At 33.4% G+C, this 18,802-nt stretch overlaps 3 protein-coding genes across 4 annotated transcripts; all 3 read left to right on the top strand.

Annotated features, from left to right (window-relative positions):
* Positions 1-325: 325 nt before the first annotated feature.
* LOC11437090 (fimbrin-1) lies at positions 326-16,551 on the top strand. 2 transcript variants are annotated; one of them, XR_005646313.1, is made up of 16 exons: positions 416-491; positions 795-1,091; positions 1,201-1,371; positions 2,030-2,268; positions 2,366-2,537; positions 2,648-2,686; positions 2,862-2,930; positions 3,059-3,175; positions 3,839-4,050; positions 4,143-4,298; positions 4,433-4,632; positions 4,805-4,962; positions 5,067-5,163; positions 5,275-5,366; positions 5,479-5,826; positions 16,531-16,551. XR_005646313.1 is itself a non-coding variant. In XM_003617622.4 (15 exons), exons 2-15 carry the CDS (start codon positions 1,005-1,007, stop codon positions 5,755-5,757), a joined length of 2,088 nt encoding a protein of 695 aa, XP_003617670.1. In that variant the 5' UTR covers positions 326-491; positions 795-1,004; the 3' UTR covers positions 5,758-6,133. The 2 variants fall into 2 exon arrangements, 1 of the variants encoding a protein (XP_003617670.1); XM_003617622.4 differs by lacking the exon at positions 16,531-16,551 and having other exon boundaries at positions 326-491; positions 5,479-6,133.
* On the top strand, positions 7,809-15,912 carry LOC11425879 (uncharacterized). Its single transcript, XM_003617621.4, has 11 exons — positions 7,809-7,962; positions 8,124-8,594; positions 9,029-9,125; positions 10,162-10,215; positions 10,354-10,466; positions 11,405-11,501; positions 11,600-11,698; positions 12,698-12,933; positions 13,025-13,111; positions 13,196-14,842; positions 15,056-15,912. The coding sequence occupies exons 2-11, from the start codon at positions 8,143-8,145 to the stop codon at positions 15,681-15,683; spliced, it is 3,510 nt and encodes a 1,169-aa protein (XP_003617669.1). The 5' UTR covers positions 7,809-7,962; positions 8,124-8,142; the 3' UTR covers positions 15,684-15,912.
* Positions 16,552-17,068: 517 nt separating the features above from the next.
* Positions 17,069-18,760, top strand: LOC11423388 (probable long-chain-alcohol O-fatty-acyltransferase 5). The gene has a single exon (XM_024783922.2). The coding sequence runs from the start codon at positions 17,178-17,180 to the stop codon at positions 18,213-18,215; it is 1,038 nt and encodes a 345-aa protein (XP_024639690.1). The 5' UTR covers positions 17,069-17,177; the 3' UTR covers positions 18,216-18,760.
* Positions 18,761-18,802: the final 42 nt, after the last annotated feature.

Genomic DNA, 18,802 nt, shown 5'->3' with positions numbered 1-18,802 from the left:
CCAAATCCAATCCGAGGCCTAGCTGTTGCAAGGTCCAGGATCATGATGTTGATAAGTGTATTTTTGTGAGATGACAACATTCAATTCAAGTCACAACTCAACATTTCAACCTTTTATAACACAAATCAAACGTAATAAGATATGAGAAATCTTGTCCAAAAAATAAAAAGATAATAAGAGAAATAAAAGTCGGTTGTAGAAAAGAAAAGAACAAAATTGTTATAGACCAAAGAGAATGACGTGTGTGAACCATAAAGCTAGCTTAGTTATTCAACATGTCACGCGCGCAACAACAACAACAACAACGTGGGAAACAACAAAAAAACAAGTCATAGAATGAGTCCTATCATCTATGCTTCTTCTCTTCTCTCTCACGTTGCCACCCCATCAAGAAATCTCTCTCTCTCTCTCTCTCCATGTTCCTTCATTCAATGTACTTACCATAAACGGTTGAGTCTTAAACAACTTATTTCTGATTTCTATGTATCTCGGTATGTTCTCATTTATTACTACTTTAGTTCACTCGTGTCTTCGTTCTTACACCAAGATTTCAAATGCATCACACCCTTTTCTTATCAATGAATTTTTCTTCATTTTTAGATCATGATTCATGATGGTGTGTCTTTTGATATAATAATATGTAACCAATCTAACAAGTAACAAACTCTGTGTTTATTTTTTTATTGTTGTTAAATATGAAATTTTGTTATTTACATATTCTTTGTTCTACTTGTCAAAAAAAAATATATTATTTGTTCTATTTTTAGCTTATGTTTTTGTTTGTGCTTTGTCAGGATAACGTTGGACAGATTGATCACTTACACGACCTAAAACCACTTCTAGATTTGGTCCTTTATGTTTTTGGCATTAGTTTGTTGAGTACTTCACATTACCACATTGTTGTTATTCCTTTTTCTGCAAATACTTTTAACATTTTTCTTTTTGAAGAGATACATTTTATTCCTGCATTTGGATCTCTTTTTATGTATTGGTGATTTACCAAGATGTCAAAATTTGAGGGTGTTATTGTATCTGATCAATTGCTTCAAAGCCAGTTTACACAGGTTGAACTTCGCAGCCTTAAATCAAAAGTAAGTTCTTTTCTTTCTTTCCTTATACAAAGGACATTTTGGTCCAATTTCATGTTTTGTATGTGTTATTTTTTTTTTACCTATGTTGCTTTTCTTTGTGGTGGTGTAGTTTATCTCTTTCAAAAATCAGAATGGTAAAGTTACATATGGAGATTTACCATCTTTAATGATGAAGCTAAAGGCATTCGTAGATATGTACAGTGAAGATGAGATTAGGGGGATCTTGAATGAATCAGGCAATGATTTTACAACTGATGTTGATTTTGAAGCCTTCTTAACGGTAAGTAAATTTTATGGTTTTCACATTTATTTTTCAATATTATTAATAGAAACGTGTTTTGTTACTAGAAAAAAAAAAATACCGCCTCTAACTTAAACAGATATGTAAGCGTACACAAAAACACAAACAATTGATCATAGTTCGGTTAATTGTGTCTATGTCTCTGATCGCAAAGCCGTAGTTTTTCTATCATGTAATGTAATGCTTAGGGTTATAGAGTACGAATGTAATGCTACGTTTAAATACTACATTCGAGCGTCTGGTCACTTGTCAACGAAATAGGATGTGGGAACCTTGAAACTGTAAATCATCTCTTTTTTAATTGTCGAATTCTCTCGGTGGTGTATAGCGAGACTTTGAAATGATTAGGAATTTCGGCAGCTTTTATAGAAGGCAGCTTGAACATCTGAACCAATTTAAAGAATTAGTGAATGGTGGCAAAAATATTAGAGAAAAGATGGTTTTAGTATGGCTTTCTAACATTGTGACAATTTGGAAATATGTAAATGCAATGATTTTCACCTGAAAAGAGTTTAATGAGAAAAGGTAATGGAGGAGACCGAAGTTTTATCATGGAGATAGAAGTGTGTAAGAATGGTAAGTAGCATTGTAATGGTTTGTGTTATACATTTTAATCTATAACACATTTTTCATGCAGGTATATTTGAATTTGCGAAGCCTAGCTACAAAGAAACAGGGTGGATTGAAGCACTCCTCATCATTCCTTAACGAAAGCATAACTACCCTTCTTCACACGATTAGTGGATCAGAAAAGGGCTTCTATGTTGCTCACATAAACAGCTACCTTGGTGATGATCCATTCTTGAGTCAATATCTTCCTTTGGATCCAGCTACAAATGATCTATTTGATCTTTCAAAAGATGGCATTCTTCTGTGGTATATAACCAGGGTCTGCTGATTTTTCGCATTTTACTTCTGTCTGTACTAGCCTTTAATATAATACCGGGTTTGATTTATGTCATGTTCATTGCAGTAAGCTTATCAATGTTGCTGTGCCTGGGACTATAGACGAGCGAGCCATCAATACAAAACGAAATCTTTCTCTTTGGGAGAGAAATGAGAACCATACTCTATGCCTCAATTCGGCCAAGGCTATTGGATGCACAGTTGTTAACATTGGCGCACAGGACTTGGTTGACGGAAGAGTAATTATTTTTTTTTTTTGCAAATCTGAGCTCCCTATAATATTTTGTGGACATTCACTCGAGCTTCGTACAGTCTTGGTGACATTATTTATTGGTTGTTTATGTTGCAGCCTCATCTTGTTCTAGGGTTGATTTCCCAAATCATAAAGGTAAACACTTACACTTTATATATCATTTACATTTTTTTTCCTTTACTTTAGTTATTTGAACTTTCATGTATAATGATATAATTTGTTTTATTAAAGGACTAATAGATCTTTTGAATTTAGAAATGATGAATTACTCATTGTTTCTCTTTTTCTTCCACTCTACTGGTAATTTCAGATCCAACTTCTGGCAGATCTTAGCCTTAAGAAGACACCTCAGCTTGTGGAATTGGTTGATGATAGCCAGGTAACGAGATACACATTTTTTTTCTTTTTTAATGTTTAGTGTATTCTAATTAAATCAATTTTGATGTTTTATTTTTACAAATTGTGTTTTAGGGTAACTGATTAATCTTACTTTTTATTTGGTCTCAGGATATTGAAGAGCTTCTTAATTTGTCTCCTGACAAGGTTCTACTAAGATGGATGAATTTTCATCTCCAAAGGGGAGGTTACCAGAAAACAGTCAAGAATTTTTCTTCTGATTTGAAGGTATAAATATGAGAATTTCTTTAACAACATTTTATGATTAGGATTGTTTTATGGCTAATTCTAACATGCACAAGTCATGTTAGAAGCTATTGGCAGGGTTCTTTATTTGACTTGCACCGCGAATCCAACTTGAACTTTGTCCATTATTACTGTTCTAGTATATTTTGAGGATCGAAAATAAAGGAAGATTTTTATTAGGATCGAAAATAACGTCTGGACGCAAGCCTGCGAGAGCAGCAATTAGCTGAATTCAACTGGAGTAAGAAAGAGTCCTCTTTTGGTGGAGAGGCGGAGGGTAGTGAATGGCTTGATTGAAAGAGAGAAGGGAAATGATTCCATATGGTGGGTGTACCATCAAATGTGGTGTTACTATCTAATCCTATGGTGAATAAATGCTGTGTATCATACACAACCTGCATAACTTGTGCATGTTAGAACTTAGAAGTAGCCATGTTTTATACTCTTCTAACTATCTCATAAGTTTTTGGATTTGTTAGTAATTATTCTTGTTTGCTATCACAACTAGATAATTAAATATCATTCTAAGAAGCAAGTTTTTCTTTAATTTGTTGGGTTTATGAGCATTTTGCCTCTATAATTCAAATTGAAATTAGATATTATCAATCCATGTTTTTATTGATTTGTGCCAATAAATATTTACAGGATGCAGAGGCTTATGCATATCTTCTCAATGTCCTTGCTCCTGAACATTGCAGCCCTGCCACCTTGGATACTAAAGATGCCAATGAAAGAGCAAATCTTGTGCTTGAGCATGCAGAGAGAATGGGCTGCAAAAGATACTTGAGCGCAAGGGACATTACCGAGGGCACCTCAAATCTTAATCTTGCATTTGTCGCACAATTATTTCATCACAGGTAACTAATTTTATTACCCATGTTTATTTCTGGATCTGTTTTATTCCTGTGTAAGTTCTTGGGTTATTGAATTAGGGCCTTATGCAATGCAGGAGTGGCCTATCGACCGATACTAAAAAGATGTCATATGCTGAGATGATAACAGAAGATGTGCAAACATGTAGAGAAGAGAGATGCTTTAGGATGTGGATCAATAGTCTTGGAATTTCTACTCGTGTAAATAATCTATTTGAGGATGTCAGAAACGGGTATATATCATGTTCCTTCTCTTAAACTACATCAACAAAAAATAAAGCTGTCTTCATGTATATTTTCAACTTGTAATTTTCCTGCTACAGATGGTTTCTTAACATGTTTGATTTCTTTTACATTTTTTGTGTAGATGGATACTTCTAGAAGTTCTAGACAAGATTTTTCCTGAATCAGTTAACTGGAAACAGGCAACAAGGCCTCCAATTAGAATGCCATTTAGAAAAGTAGAGAACTGCAATCAAGTCATAAGAGTCGGTAAACAACTAAAATTCTCACTAGTCAATGTAGCTGGCAATGATATTGTGCAAGGAAATAAGAAGCTCATTCTTGGTAATCCATTCGTCATGTTATAGCTTCAACACAAATGTTATGTACTTAATTTGCTGCTATTTATGCATCTAAGTTTTTTGCCAAAACCAAAAAGTCGGCTAGTATTGCATTGTGTGTGTCGTGGAGACGAATTTTGTTGTCATAATCTAAGAAGATTTGGTCTATTTTTCAGCTTTATTGTGGCAGTTGATGAGATTCACAATGCTTCAACTGTTGAGAAATTTGAGATCTCATTCCCAAGGAAAGGAGATAAGTGATGCTGATATTCTTAAATGGGCAAACAGAAAAGTGAATAGCATTGGAAGAACGTCTCGCATTCAGAGTTTCAAGGTTTTTGAAAAAAATATGGTTTATTTCCTGTTAAATGCACGATAACAGTAGACTAAAACAATGATTTATTAGTTACACTATTTTGGATGCAATTTTGTGTACAGGATAAGAGCTTGTCAAGTGGACTCTTCTTCCTGGAGCTTCTCAGTGCAGTAGAGCCAAGGGTTGTCAACTGGAACCTAGTGACAAAGGGTCAAAGTGGTATGATTCCTTGCAAATCCAATAGTTACCATTGAGTTTGGCTAATTTTTAGATATATTTCTTTAGTTCATGCACTAAATCGACGGATTAATAAAGTTGTTGAAATTATAGATGATGAGAAGAAGTTGAACGCCACTTACATAATCAGTGTCGCACGAAAGCTTGGTTGTTCCATATATCTGTTACCTGAGGATATTATGGAGGTATAGTTTCCACCATCAGTGAGATTCATTCATATTTCGCACACAACTTTATACACATAATCTAGCATAACATTATCGCTGCTGTGTTAATTTTTTGTTGAACTTATGACAGGTTAATCAGAAGATGATTCTGACTCTTGCAGCCAGTATAATGTATTGGAGTCTCCAACAACAGACCGAAGACGAAGATTCATTTCCTTCACCTGCTAGCACTCTCACTACCAACACACCTGAAGCTTCCCCTGCCCCTTCCGTTTGCGGTGAAGATGAAAGTTATTCATCCCTTAATGGTGATTTATCCAACTTGAGTGTTGACGATACCACTTCTGATACAACAGTCTCTTCACAACTTGAATTTGATGGCGTTGCTGTCGGTGATGAGTTATATTGAGTTCATTTTGCAAAACTTTCACCACATCCATGATATAATGTTTTTGTTAGAACCAGAATGAATATATATATAGCTTGAGAAAAACCTCAAGCTACATGCCAAAGATGTCACATGTGTAATGTATAAACCTATAGAATAGATAGAATAGATGTGAATAGCATGTACAAAAATGTCCTTAGAAATGTGCAAAATGAGAGGCAAAAGAATAAGGGAAAGAAATGAGAGAGATCAATAAGGGTTTCTAAAGTTTAGACAACAACTCCCATATAGTTGTATTTTTCCTTTTCATGTTGGTTCCAGTTCCACCACTGGATTTGTATTATGTCATTATTAACCAATAATAAGACCTTTAACCTCAAAGTTAATGTATTTTAAATTAAATGTTTAAAAATCCTATCAAACTTTTTTAAAGAAAAGTTAATAGGTTTTTTGTTTTGTTTTGCGAAGTAGCCTAATAATTAGAAATTCACCTTTTTAAGATGAATCCAAATTTAGTTCAAATTCCAGATTTAGTTCAAACTTCGACCTTGTATATATTATGCAATATTTTTATAATGTCACTACTGAATATAAGATTTGGATAATAGAAGTGAAATTTTCTAACTAAACTATATTAATTTTGACATCGTTTTCTGGACATTTAAAATCAACTATTACCTCTGTCTCTATATAAACTTTTCTAAGAAAAAAAGTTTTTAAATAGAAGTTTTTTATATATATAAAAATTATTAGATATGTTTGTTGTTAATTTTTTGCTTGTTTGCGTATTTTAAACTAAATGTTTAAAAATCGATGATGACATCTTAGTGCAAGTTTGTTTTAAGTTTACCGTGACACCTTTTACTCCAAAAGCATCTAAAAATATAAATTAGGAACATTTGTTTTAAGTTTAATAAATTTGTTCTTTGGAATAATTTTTTAGGAATATCGGGATGAGAATTTTATTTTAATCTTCATGGGAATTTTATTTTTGCTCTTTTCTTTGATAAATTTATTCTATTTCTAATAATATCTTAATGAGAATTTTATTCCTACTCTTTTCATTGTTAAATATATTTTATGCCAATCGGAAAGCCGGTTCAAAACAATTCCAAAAACAACAAAACTAGCAAATCACGACAAAAAATAATAATTAAAAACTAAAAAAAAAATCTACCTAAAGATATATGAGACATGCAACTCACTCTTCAATTTCATTCTCCTACCAATTCACCATCTACTCACACAATTGATATGCAAGCAATCACATAAAAAAACAAATGAACAAGAGTCCTTATGTCAAAATTGTAAAATGAGTAGAGTATGATAATTCAAATGTACAATTAATCTACTCATAAACATATACATATAACATATTGTCTTAATGTTGGTAAAACAACACATTATGGTAATGCATGCCAATGTTATACTATTTCATGGTATGGATTCAACAAACTTAGAACTGATAGGGGAAGAAAAGTCATTTGTTACCAAATAAATTGAAGAGTATCGTAAGAGTGATTTAATTATCAACTGGAACGTCTTAACAACTCACTTTTACACAAGATATTCACACCAATGCCACGGCCTAAGCTTCCTCGATCTTCTATTTGATTCTTAACACGACACCTCTCAATGTATAAAAAAATTAAGTGGAGAAGTGGGTGTCTGGGGTTTGAACCCCAAACCCCAGCCCCTGCATAAATTATGCAATGTTCCTGCCAACTGAGCTAAGCTCACGGTATTAAAAAGATTCACTTAAGTATAAATGAAAGAGTTAAATTTAAACTTCAGTCAGAGTGTTCAACCGAATATATATATTTTTTTATAGTGTAACCGAAAGTATTCTAAGAATAAAATTAATGTAAAAAAATAAAAATAAAATTGATTAACAAAAAAAATTGTGAGGGGTAAATCCGACTCTCCACTCTATTTATTTTTTTTGGTACAAACCACTCTTTAATTTATTTATTTATGACTAACATCTTTTACTTTAATTTTGATATATCTTGTAATGACGTGAATTTGCATAATGGAAAATAAATTAACCTCTAACTTTTAGCGGCAAAATATTCGGAGAACGTTTACATAGTCCACAAAAAAATTTCTATAAATTCACAACAACACAAAATTCATCACTCACCTTCTCCACACTCTTTCCCCGGTTTCGATTTCGAAGATCCTTTTTCTCCCTCACAAACCTTAACCCTAATTATTTCAATTCAAGTAACTTCACTTCTTCCCTCTTTCAATTTCACTTTTCTTTTTTCAATTCTATTTTTCTACATTATTCAGCTGGTTCCTATTTTAGAAATTAGGGTTCTACTTATCTCCGATTTTAGCTATTAGGGTTTTAATTTTTTCCGTTTTGATTATTGTTTTTGTAGAGAACAACGCTTTATTGAGATGAAAAGGAAATTCACGACATTAAGGGATGAAACTGAATCTGAAATCGAGTTTCAGTCTTTGTATGTAACCAATTATCATCTCGAAGATAACGATGGCGAACCCGTGTGTTTCTCTGTTCTACCGTTTAAATGGGGCGCTTCTAAGGTTTCCAAAGTTGATGATACCGAAAAGGGGTTGAAGATATTTTTGCATGGATCTGCTGACAATGGGTTGCAGACAATTTTCATGGAGGTTACTGCATGGAAGTTTGATCTAACTGGTTTGAAACCTGAGGTATCGTTGTTGTCGAAGGATAAAAGATGGATCAAGCTTCAAAAGCCGAGGAAAAGCTTTCAGAAAACTGTGAAAAATGCTTTGATTACTCTCTATTTTCTTCGTTGTGCTAAGAAAAATCCTCGATTATCTGTTGAGTCTTTTTGGTGCAACGTGTGCAAGGATAAGGATTTGAGGTATTTCTCTGGTTTTCTATTTTTCTAATGCTAATGTTTTAGTATTTGGGGCCGTTTGGATTGGCTTATTTTTGAGTTTATGAAAAATAGCTTTTGCAAATATATAAGCTTTTATGTTAATTCATAAGTTCTCACTAACTAAAATTTGTATCTTTCATAAGCTCTTTTTTCATAAAAGCCTGTTTATTTGCATAAGTTGTTTTGCATAAGCTCAAAAATAAGCCAATCCAAACAGGCACTCTCGTGGATAAAACTGTTTTTACTCAGTCAGTCAATCATCACCATTATGATTAGATAATTGAAAATGTTTGGCTTTACCTATAACTGCTTTTAAAGTCAAACAAATCAGCGGTTTTGATTTGTCGACAGTGTATGAAAATTAATCTCTGAAAAGCATGTCTGGTGTTTTTTTTTTTATTGAATGTTGTTTGTAGCTCTTATGGGTTTAAGCCTTCACAAAAGGATTTACTGGATCATATGTCTCTGATTGGTGAAGCTACTACAAGAGATGTTGGCTTAGCTAATTCTAAGGTTTGTATTTTCTTTCTCAAAGATATTGTGATTTTGAACTAGGTGACTAAAATTTAATCATTCAAAATATGGTTTGCCTGAGATTCAAATTGTACTTGTGTTTTAATTTTTTATTATAGAAGTTAACTTTTGCTATAAGTTAATTAATTGCTATGAATTTGAAATTTTCATTTTCCTTAAGCGGTGTTTGTGTGCGGTTTGGAGCAAAGAAAATTTTGATTATCTGTTTTTGTAAACCATCTGTGTTTGTTTTTGGCTTATTGTCTTGGTTTTCGAGGTACAAAATCAGCAATGATATGGTTCTACTTTATAATATTCTTTGATGAGTTGAAATATATGATTTTAGTTTCATAGGCAAACGACCACTGCATATTTAAGTAGTTTTTTGAATTTTGAATGGGATGGTGTCTGGCAAGACTCAATAGACTTCCGACGGGTCTTTATCGGTAATTTGTGTGTGGTTACTGGTAGTATGTCAAAAGCATTGGTTTACATTGTTATTTGAGTGGGAGAGGATGAATACACGAAACTAAATAACTTGGCCTCATTTTTTTATTCAATCTGAAGGAGGCTATATGATCCATATTTGTTCTTTGAGTTAGTCATAGATCTATGAGATTTCTAGCTTAAGAATATCAAGTTCAAGAATTGGATTCCTTACAGGATTGAACTGCATAAGGTGTTTGATTTTGGATAGTGCTTTATTGTTAACAGTTTGAATATTGCAAAGTAGTGTTGGTTGGTTAAACTCTTTTTCCTTTAATATAATCTCTTTGTTTTCCTTGAATTAACGAATAGTTTGTATACTCTTAAATCTTCTTTCATTCAGTTATTTAGATTTGCACACATCTCATTTTTGTATAAGGGTTTAAATATCCTTTTCGTCGTTCTTTTGCCCAAGTTTTTTCTTGTTCTAATTAAAGATAATTAAAAAATTTAAAAATATTTGTTCAGGCTTTGTTTGATTATGATGCTTGGGTTTTTTTGTTCTCCACATTTGTACTTCATTTTAATGAAAATATTATGATGTAAACAGCTTTTGCTCTCAGTTTTAGGGGACAAGTCCGGGGATCAGAAACCATCTGATGAGGTTTGTTGCATATTTAATTTAACTTTAGTTAATTAAAATGATTTGTCTGATACACTTTCATGCTTTCATTCTTTTTATTCATGTATATGCATTATTTATAATTTATAATATATTTAAGGTTTTACGACTTGATTTCAGGAATTTGATACTAACAATGATATCATAGAAGAATCTGATGAAGACTCAAAAGTAGAGGATGATTTGTTTGATTCTTTTTGTGCATTGTGCGACAATGGCGGTAATCTCATTATGTATGAATTCTTCTTCATATCGGCTCGTTTAATTGTTATGAATAATAGGCGAAGAGATGCCGACTAACGATGCCTTTTAGTATGGTGTGCAATAATCTGGGTACAAAATGCTAATGCACTGGTAGTGCTATTTAATACTAATACAAGAAATATCTACTAATTTTTAAATAAAAAACAAATCAAGAAATTTTAAAAAAATCAGGAAATAATTCTTAAAGTTACTTCTAATAAATTCTACTAAATCATGTATGCCCCACATAAATTTAGTGGGACCCATATCAGTTTCAGACAATAAAAAGTGTGTTGAAAAGAGTGTGTCAGTGTTTCTAACATAATTCTTCCTAAAGATACAGATGAACTATATCAAAAGTCTGTTGCCACTAATTTGAATTGTCTATATGAATCATACAAAGCCAAATGCCCTACTTTGAATCATCTCTAAAGATAAACCATTTAAATTTATCTCCCGTAAAAAGTTTTTACCATTTCCAATATATCCTAATTTTTTTTTGGGTTAATAGTGTTTTACCCCCCTGTAATATAGGTCATTTCCGGTTTTACCCCCTATAAAATATATTTTTTGGATTTCGTCCTTGTAATTTGAAGATTTTTGGTTTTGGACCTTCATGAATTTCGACTGTACAAAATCGAAGATATGGCAGGGGGTAAACCGAAATTTGCTCAAATTAACATGGGGGTTAAACCGAAATTTTCTCAAATTACAAGGGGGTAAACCTAAATTTGCTCAAATTACAGGGGGTAAAATTTTCCATGAAGGTCCAAAACCAAAAAATCTTCAAATTACAAGGATGAAATTCAAAAAAACTATTTTACAGGGGGGAAAACCGGAAATGACTTATATTACAGGGGGGGTAAAAGACTACTAACCCTTTTTTTTTAACATTTCATAAAAAAAAAAATTAACAAATTTCTTGCAGGTGTGATGGAGCATGCATGAGGTCATTTCATGCTACTAAGGTGGATGGTAGGGAATCTTTATGTGATTCTCTTGGTTTTACCAAGAAGGAAGTTGATGTATGTTGATGTTCTTGTTTTATATTTATTTTACTTGTTGTTTTCCACCTCAGATAATGATGTAGAAACTTTTCTTGCCTGTTGCAAAATAATTGCAGGATATTGAGACGTTTTATTGTAAGAATTGTGAATATCATCAGCATCAATGCTTTGCATGTGGCGAGCTGGGTTCTTCTGATAAAGATAAGGATGCTGAGGTATTTCTTTAGAAAATAAAGTAGCTTTCTCTCATTGATTATTCATGTATATGTTTTTCATTGCTGAATGATGTACCCCGTTATCCTAGTTAGTCTTTTTAAAACAATATTTCTTATTCCAAATTTTATATTAAAATGAAAGAGCTTTTGGCATATTTGCCTCTGCTTTCATGTGTAATTGAAGATTTTGGTTATGTTTGTGACATCTTTTGGTAAATTTAAACATCAATGAAATAAACCATCCAGTCCAGGGAGGATAGGTGATTGAAGCTGATTTTCTTTGACTTGCTAGGAGCGTTACCCTCATCATCTAGCCAACCCACTTCCCATTCAACAAACTCGGTGAATACCTTGTATGTTGTAGACCTTATGAACTCAAATGAGAAGGGGAATCCCATATATCCCAAACATGGACGTCGAATCTTTAATTTGTTCTTTGTCCTTCTTGGCGTTGGTTGAGGCTTCAATGTTGCAAAACTAACACATAAGATTTCATGTAGCAGTTAGCAGAAGGGGGATAGAAATTTGGGGGGAGGGAGAGGATACGAGTTGCCATGTACGTTGTATTTGATTCTGTGATACCTCATTCGGTTAATTTGAATTATGATGATTTAAGCCTTATATAGAAGTATGAGGCAACCTGTTGTAAATGACACATGCCTAAATTTTTGACAAAAAGTTTTTATCAACTAGTTTACTTACTGTTCCTTGCCGACAGTTTTTGAATAGTTGAGGTTTCGAACCTCGTCAACCTGATTGTGCTTGAAAGAATACCTTGCACATTATGTAGCATATCCATCGTTTTCCTACAATGCACTCCTATGATGTGTTGATTTTGATGCGTAGTTCTCCTGTTTAATTGTCTTTTTTTTTTATTTTTTTTATCTGGTATTGATTTTAATTGATTGATTAAGATATTAATGGTTTTTGGAAACAAGAGTTTCTTTTAGAGCTTTGATATACTTTATGGACCTAAAATTTTGGGAACCCCCCTTTCAGGTCTTTAAATGTGCTTCTGAAACCTGTGACCGTTTCTATCATCCACATTGCATTGCCCCATTAGTTAAGCATGTTTCCGAGGATCTTGAGAAAAATAATGCTGATGGGCAGACATTTTCTTGTCCAATTCATTTTTGCTGCGTCTGTGAAGGCTTGGAAAATAAGATGGACCCTGAGTTGCAATTTGCAGTTTGTAACCGTTGTCCAAAGTCATATCATCGCAGATGTTTGCCTACGTAAGTTCTATCTTTTTCTTTGTTTCTGCTCTTCTATTTATGACTTAATTCATATTGTATAGGGGGTTGATTCTGAAGTTGATTTTGGCAGAGAGATTGCGTTTGATGACATTGATGATGTTGCAACAAGGGCTTGGGAAGGTCTTTTGCCAAACAATCGTATCCTTATATATTGCCTGTAAGTGTTATGTGGATTTTTTTGTTTTTCAAATTTGTCCTTGTTAATGCCCTGTGTAACTTCATTTATCATTATTTGGACTAGAAATCATGAGATCAGTGATGAGCTTGGGACTCCTGTAAGAGATCATATAAAATTCCCCGACACTAGAGCTAGTGTTCGGGACATCAATACTCCTGATAAGAAGATGAAGCCTACAACTACAGAGGGGGTTAAATTTAAGAGCAATGTTGACTTTGTTAAATCATCTGATAAGAGCACTGCAGAAGGATCTAAAGTGACTGGAAAACTGCCTTCTAGTAAAATTGGCAGCAAAAAGTCCTCCGGAGAGACCAGTGATAAGCTTGATACTTCTGTAAGAGATCATATAAAATTCCCCGACACTAGAGCTACTGTTCCGGAAATCAATACTTCTAATAAGAGGATGAGGCCTACAACTACAGAGAGAGTTGAATTGAAGAACAACGTTGGCTTTGTTAAATCATCTGGCAAGAGCACTGCAGAAGGATCTAAAGTGACTGGAAAACTGCCTTCTAGTAAAATTGGCAGCAAAAAGTCCCCTGAAGAGACCAGTGATAAGCTTGAGACTCCTGTAAGAGATCATATAAAATTCCCCGATACTAGAGCTACTGTTCCGGAAATCAATACTTCTAGTAAGAGGATGAGGCCTACAACTACAGAGAGAGTTGAATTGAAGAACAATGTTGGCTTTGTTAAATCATCTGGCAAGAGCACTGCAGAAGGATCTAAAGTGACTGGAAAACTGCCTTCTAGTAAAATTGGCAGCAAAAAGTCATTTGAAGAGACCAGTGATAAGCTTGAGACTCCTGTAAGAGATCATACAAAATTCCCCGACACTAGAGCCACTGTTCCGGAAATCAATACTTCTAATAAGAGGATGAGGCCTACAACTACAGAGAGAGTTGAATTGAAGAACAATGTTGGCTTTGTTAAATCATCTGGCAAGAGCACTGCAGAAGGATCTAAAGTGACTGGAAAACTGTCTTCTAGTGAAATTGGCAGCAAAAAGTCCTCGGAAGAGACCAGTGATAAGCTTGAGACTCCTGTAAGAGATGATATAATATTCCCTGACACTAGAGCTACTGTTCTGGAAATCAATACTTCTAATAAGAGGATGATGCCTACAACTACAGAGAGAGTTGAATTGAAGAACAATGTTGGCTATGTTAAATCATCTGGCAAGAGCACTGCACATGGATCTAAAGTGCCCGGAAAACTGCCTTCTAAAACTGGTAGCAAAAAGTCTACTGAAAAGATCGTATCTGGTTCAGATGTTTCAAGGACCCCGGAATCAAAGGAAATGTCAAGTAAGTGTGTGACTGAATACAAGTCATCCTCAAAGAATTTGTCTGAAAAGGCGATTTCTTGTTCAGATATTTCATGGAACCCGGAATCAAATAAAATAAGTTTGACTGAAGAAAACAAGAAGTCAAATTCAAAGTTGTCTGGGAAGGTGATTTCTGGTTCACATATATCAAGTAAACCAAAATCAAATGAAAGATCTGAAACGGGTTTGACTAAAAACAAGAAGCCAATGCCCAAGTGTGAGGTAAAAAAGCACCCAACTGGTCAGAAATTGTGTGCTTCTATGAATAAAGGTTCTGAGCAAATAAAGTACGACAATCAGGTCGATGATGCAGATAATCAGACCCTGTCGATCATGCCTCTTAGAAGTTTATTGCCTCCACCAGATGCTGATTCAGAGAAGGGGTATATCTATCTAATCTGATTTCTGAATAACTTATTTTCTCGCTGTTCATTATTTTGTTCTTTTGACATCTTTCTTTAATATTTGTCACTACAATGCTGTTATCTTTGATTCTTTTTTGAATCTTGAAATCTAAATTTGCCATTAGCTTATGTACTTATTTAGCATGATATTGTCATGTACTTACGTACTTGGGATGTGTTCCTTGTGTGTAGGCTTGTGGATTCGTTTAAAGAAGCTAGATCCTCAATATTGTTGGAGGGTGTGATAAAAAAGCACAAGTTGGGAGATGTTGGGGATAAGGCCATTACAATGAGGAAGCTGGATGACTCAGTTGACTTGACTACTAAACAGAAGGTATTACCCAAGGAGCATGGTCACATGGACAGTGACAAGTTGGCTGCTAAAAATATTATGGAGAGTAAGCTGGATGACTCAGTTGACTTGACTACTAAACAGAATGTAGTAGCCCAGGAGCATGGTCACATGTACGGTGACAAGTTGGCTGCTGTTATGGATGGTGATTCCGGGGACAAGCTCATGCCGAATCATGATCTCTTAAAGTCAACTGATGATCAAGAACTAGCACCTGTAAATGAAAGTAAGGAAAAAAGCTCACATGATGGTAACGCTGACCAGGAGAGTCAAGACAAACATGAATTTAAGACAAGCAAGTCTTTGAAGACAGCTGGGAAGAGAAATCAAATTGATAAAAATGATCGCGATTCTTCTCATGTCAACAAGCATTCAGCTCGTTTTGCAGCTGCTCGTAAATCAAAATTTGGAACTGGTCTAAATGTAAAATTTGCACCCATCCATTCAGGTGGTTGGCTCGAAGAGTAGTTTTTAAATATTTTAATTTATAAACTTAAGAGGGAATTATGATGTACATTTAGATCTTGGAGTATGGTTCACCTAAATTAGTCAGATATCTTACTTTCTTTACTATAAGCTTTTTTGGTGTGAAAAAATCGGTGGTTTCGCCTTACTCTAGAATTAGGCGCTGACTTGCTTCTGCTATGATTGAATTATTTTTTTTGAACGTGTAGTATATAAAGGCTGTCTGATATGATTGGATTTTTTTTATTTTTTTATTTTTTATGTCTAGTTCATAATCTCATTTTTATTTCTTATATTTCGTTACAAGAAAAATTGCACTATTGTGGTGAATTTTTAACGATCATAGTTACCATTATCTTTCTATCTGTACAATTCCTTTAACTTTAACTAATTCAAAACCAATTTAATTAGTTAATGACAATAATTATGTTTTTTTCAATTACTTTTAAAAGTGAAATTTATTTTTCTTTTAACCAATTACTACCTTTGTTTCTTTGCATGTGTTAGTTAATGCACTAAACTTAAGGAAGTGGATTGTTGGAACTTTTTTTTTCTTCCAATTATACTCAATTTTAATCTATCAATAAATTTCCATTTTTTTACATTCAGTCTCTTCAACGATCATCCTTTATAACAAACAATTGTTAATAGTCTAAATATTGTATACAATTTTTTTTTAATATTTGTAAAGAAAAATAAAATTAATTCCAACTTTACATTTATAAAAAAAAAATTTAACTTTGTTCTTCACTTGAGCAAAATTTAATTTTCCTCCAACACCTTTAATCAACATTTAAGCTTCAATTATTGTTTTAACCAATACTAAATTCATTCTGTGCGACACACACACATATATATATATATATATATATATATATATATATATATATATATATATATATATATATATATTTTGGTGACCGGAGTTTGAACCTCGAACCTTGCATATTTTATACATTGACTATACAAATAAGTGGATAATCACATTAACATTATATTCAAAACAAGTAACAATTAGTAAAATCACCCACTAACGAATTATAAATCATACTAAAAAATGTGGAAGATAAAGGAAAGTGGATATCCACACAAATATACATTCATAACATAATTAATTATTATTTCACCAAAATCCTAACAACTTGTTATTAACATTTATCTATAAATTTGTTCAAAAAACATTTATCTATATAAAAAAAAATAATACAGTGCCTATCTATATATATAAAAAAAATACAGTGCCTATTAAGGTGTGTTTTCCCCATGTTATCCAATTTTGTCAAGAACAAAATAAGTCTTAATTATTACAACTACTTTTGTTAAATAATTATTTAACAATCACGTCCTCTAAAATAAATAAAAGCAACACGTGACGTGCGTGGAATGTATATGTTCTCAGCAAAACATGTTGAAGCTAAGATTAATAGAAACGGTCAAAGACTGTGAAGAATCCATTTCCATTGAAATCATCGTAAGCTGAGCTAGAAGGAATAGATCATGATAAGCCCAAAGTGCAATGAACTTGAAGTAGAAATCAAGAACTTAATCAAGGTATGGCTCAAAGTCCTAGCTTCACTATCTTACTGTTATTTCATATCCTCAAACATTCCAAAAGGCATATTAAGGTTTCTGTCCTTGTCTCCAATTTTTTACCTCTTCACCATCCTACCATTTCAACTCTCTTTAGTTCTCCCAATAGGTATCACTTCCTTCTTCATTACTTGGCTCACAAACTTCAAACTTCTCCTTTTCACCTTTGATTTGGGTCCTCTCTCTTCCAATCCAAAAATCTCTCTTCCTCTTTTTCTCACCTTTGCTTGTCTCCCAATTAGAATCACACAAAAACAAAAACACCCATCAAAATTCAATATTTTGCTACCAATCAAAGCCTTGTTTTTTTGTCTTTTCCTTATAAGCCTAAATGACCAAAAACAAAAGCAAAAGATGCACCCATCAATTATTATTATGGGTCTCTATTGTAGCCTCATATATTTATTATTAGATCTTGTTTTGGGATTTTTTAACATTTTGATTTATTTAGTATTTGGGATTGAGCTTGAATTACCTTCTAATGAGCCTTATTTGTCATCTTCATTGGGTGATTTTTGGGGGAAAAGATGGAACCTCATGGTAACATATATTCTGCGACACACTGTATATATTCCAGTGAGAAAATTAATGTCCAAGACTATATTGGGCCCTCAATGTACTCAATCGGTTGGAATTATTGCAACTTTCTTAGTGTCTGGATTAATGCATGAGCTTCTATTTTACCATGTCACACATGTTACACCCACGTGGGAAGTAACATGCTTCTTTATGCTTCATGGGGTGTGTGTAGTTGTGGAGATTGGTGTGAAGAAGTGGTTGGATCATAAATGGAGAGTACATTGGGCCATATCTGGTCCCACTACGGTGGTGTTTGTGGTGTCCACTGCTGCATGGCTATTCTTTCCACCGTTGTTACGTGATGGTGCTGATCAGAGAACCATTGAGGAGTTCAAATTTTTTGATTGTTTAGTGGGAATGTTTTAGGTTGAACTTGTTTTGGAGTCTTTTGAGCAGGCAGGGTTTTATTTTTTGGATATATGTTGTCTCATTGGAGCAATTTAAAGTCTGCAGAAGCTGTTGATATTTCAGAGGCATTTTCTGGTTCTGTTGTTGTTTCTCTGAGATGCTTCAGTCTCATCATCTTGTTCAGGAAGCATCCTCTGATAAGCTCTATTGCTGTTCTGCCACATGGTGGAAATTTCCCCAATTTCTGTCCTTTGGAATTGGAGGATTCTTTTCCTACTGTATCCTGTAAATATGGTGGATTTAGGATGGTTGCTGAGCTTATTTTGATAACATCAGTGGTTGCTTTCATATATCGGTATTTAGGGTTGCAACCCAATTTGGCTTAATGGGATCTCTAATTTGGCTTTTAATGCACTTCATGTAGGTTTGGTTACTATAGCAGTAGTTTGGTTTTAGTTTTGTTTGTTTTAGAAGTGGTCTTTATACCACATGTGATTTTCTTTGTCAATTCATAATAGGGTTTTGGCTTAATCCGCTCAATTTTATACTTTTGTTTTTTCTTATATTCTTTTGGTTTTTATCAGTCAGAAAGAAAGAAAATTCAA

This window comes from Medicago truncatula, chromosome 5, assembly GCF_003473485.1.
Source record: "Medicago truncatula cultivar Jemalong A17 chromosome 5, MtrunA17r5.0-ANR, whole genome shotgun sequence".
NCBI lineage: Eukaryota > Viridiplantae > Streptophyta > Magnoliopsida > Fabales > Fabaceae > Medicago > Medicago truncatula.
Note: the sequence above shows the minus strand (reverse complement) of the source record. Positions and strands in the feature narration are given on the sequence as shown.

Excerpts from the sequence above, each read along its gene's own strand:
- LOC11423388 (XM_024783922.2), top strand. The coding sequence starts at position 17,178 with ATGATAAGCCCAAAGTGCAATGAACTTGAAGTAGAAATCAAGAACTTA.
- LOC11425879 (XM_003617621.4), top strand. The coding sequence starts at position 8,143 with ATGAAAAGGAAATTCACGACATTAAGGGATGAAACTGAATCTGAAATC. Across the intron at positions 11,699-12,697 it reads ATAAAGATAAGGATGCTGAG|GTCTTTAAATGTGCTTCTGA; the intron begins GTATTTCTTTAG and ends CCCCCCTTTCAG. Across the intron at positions 12,934-13,024 it reads CATCGCAGATGTTTGCCTAC|AGAGATTGCGTTTGATGACA; the intron begins GTAAGTTCTATC and ends TGATTTTGGCAG.
- LOC11437090 (XM_003617622.4), top strand. The coding sequence starts at position 1,005 with ATGTCAAAATTTGAGGGTGTTATTGTATCTGATCAATTGCTTCAAAGC. Across the intron at positions 1,092-1,200 it reads TTCGCAGCCTTAAATCAAAA|TTTATCTCTTTCAAAAATCA; the intron begins GTAAGTTCTTTT and ends GTGGTGGTGTAG. Across the intron at positions 4,633-4,804 it reads AAATAAGAAGCTCATTCTTG|CTTTATTGTGGCAGTTGATG; the intron begins GTAATCCATTCG and ends TCTATTTTTCAG.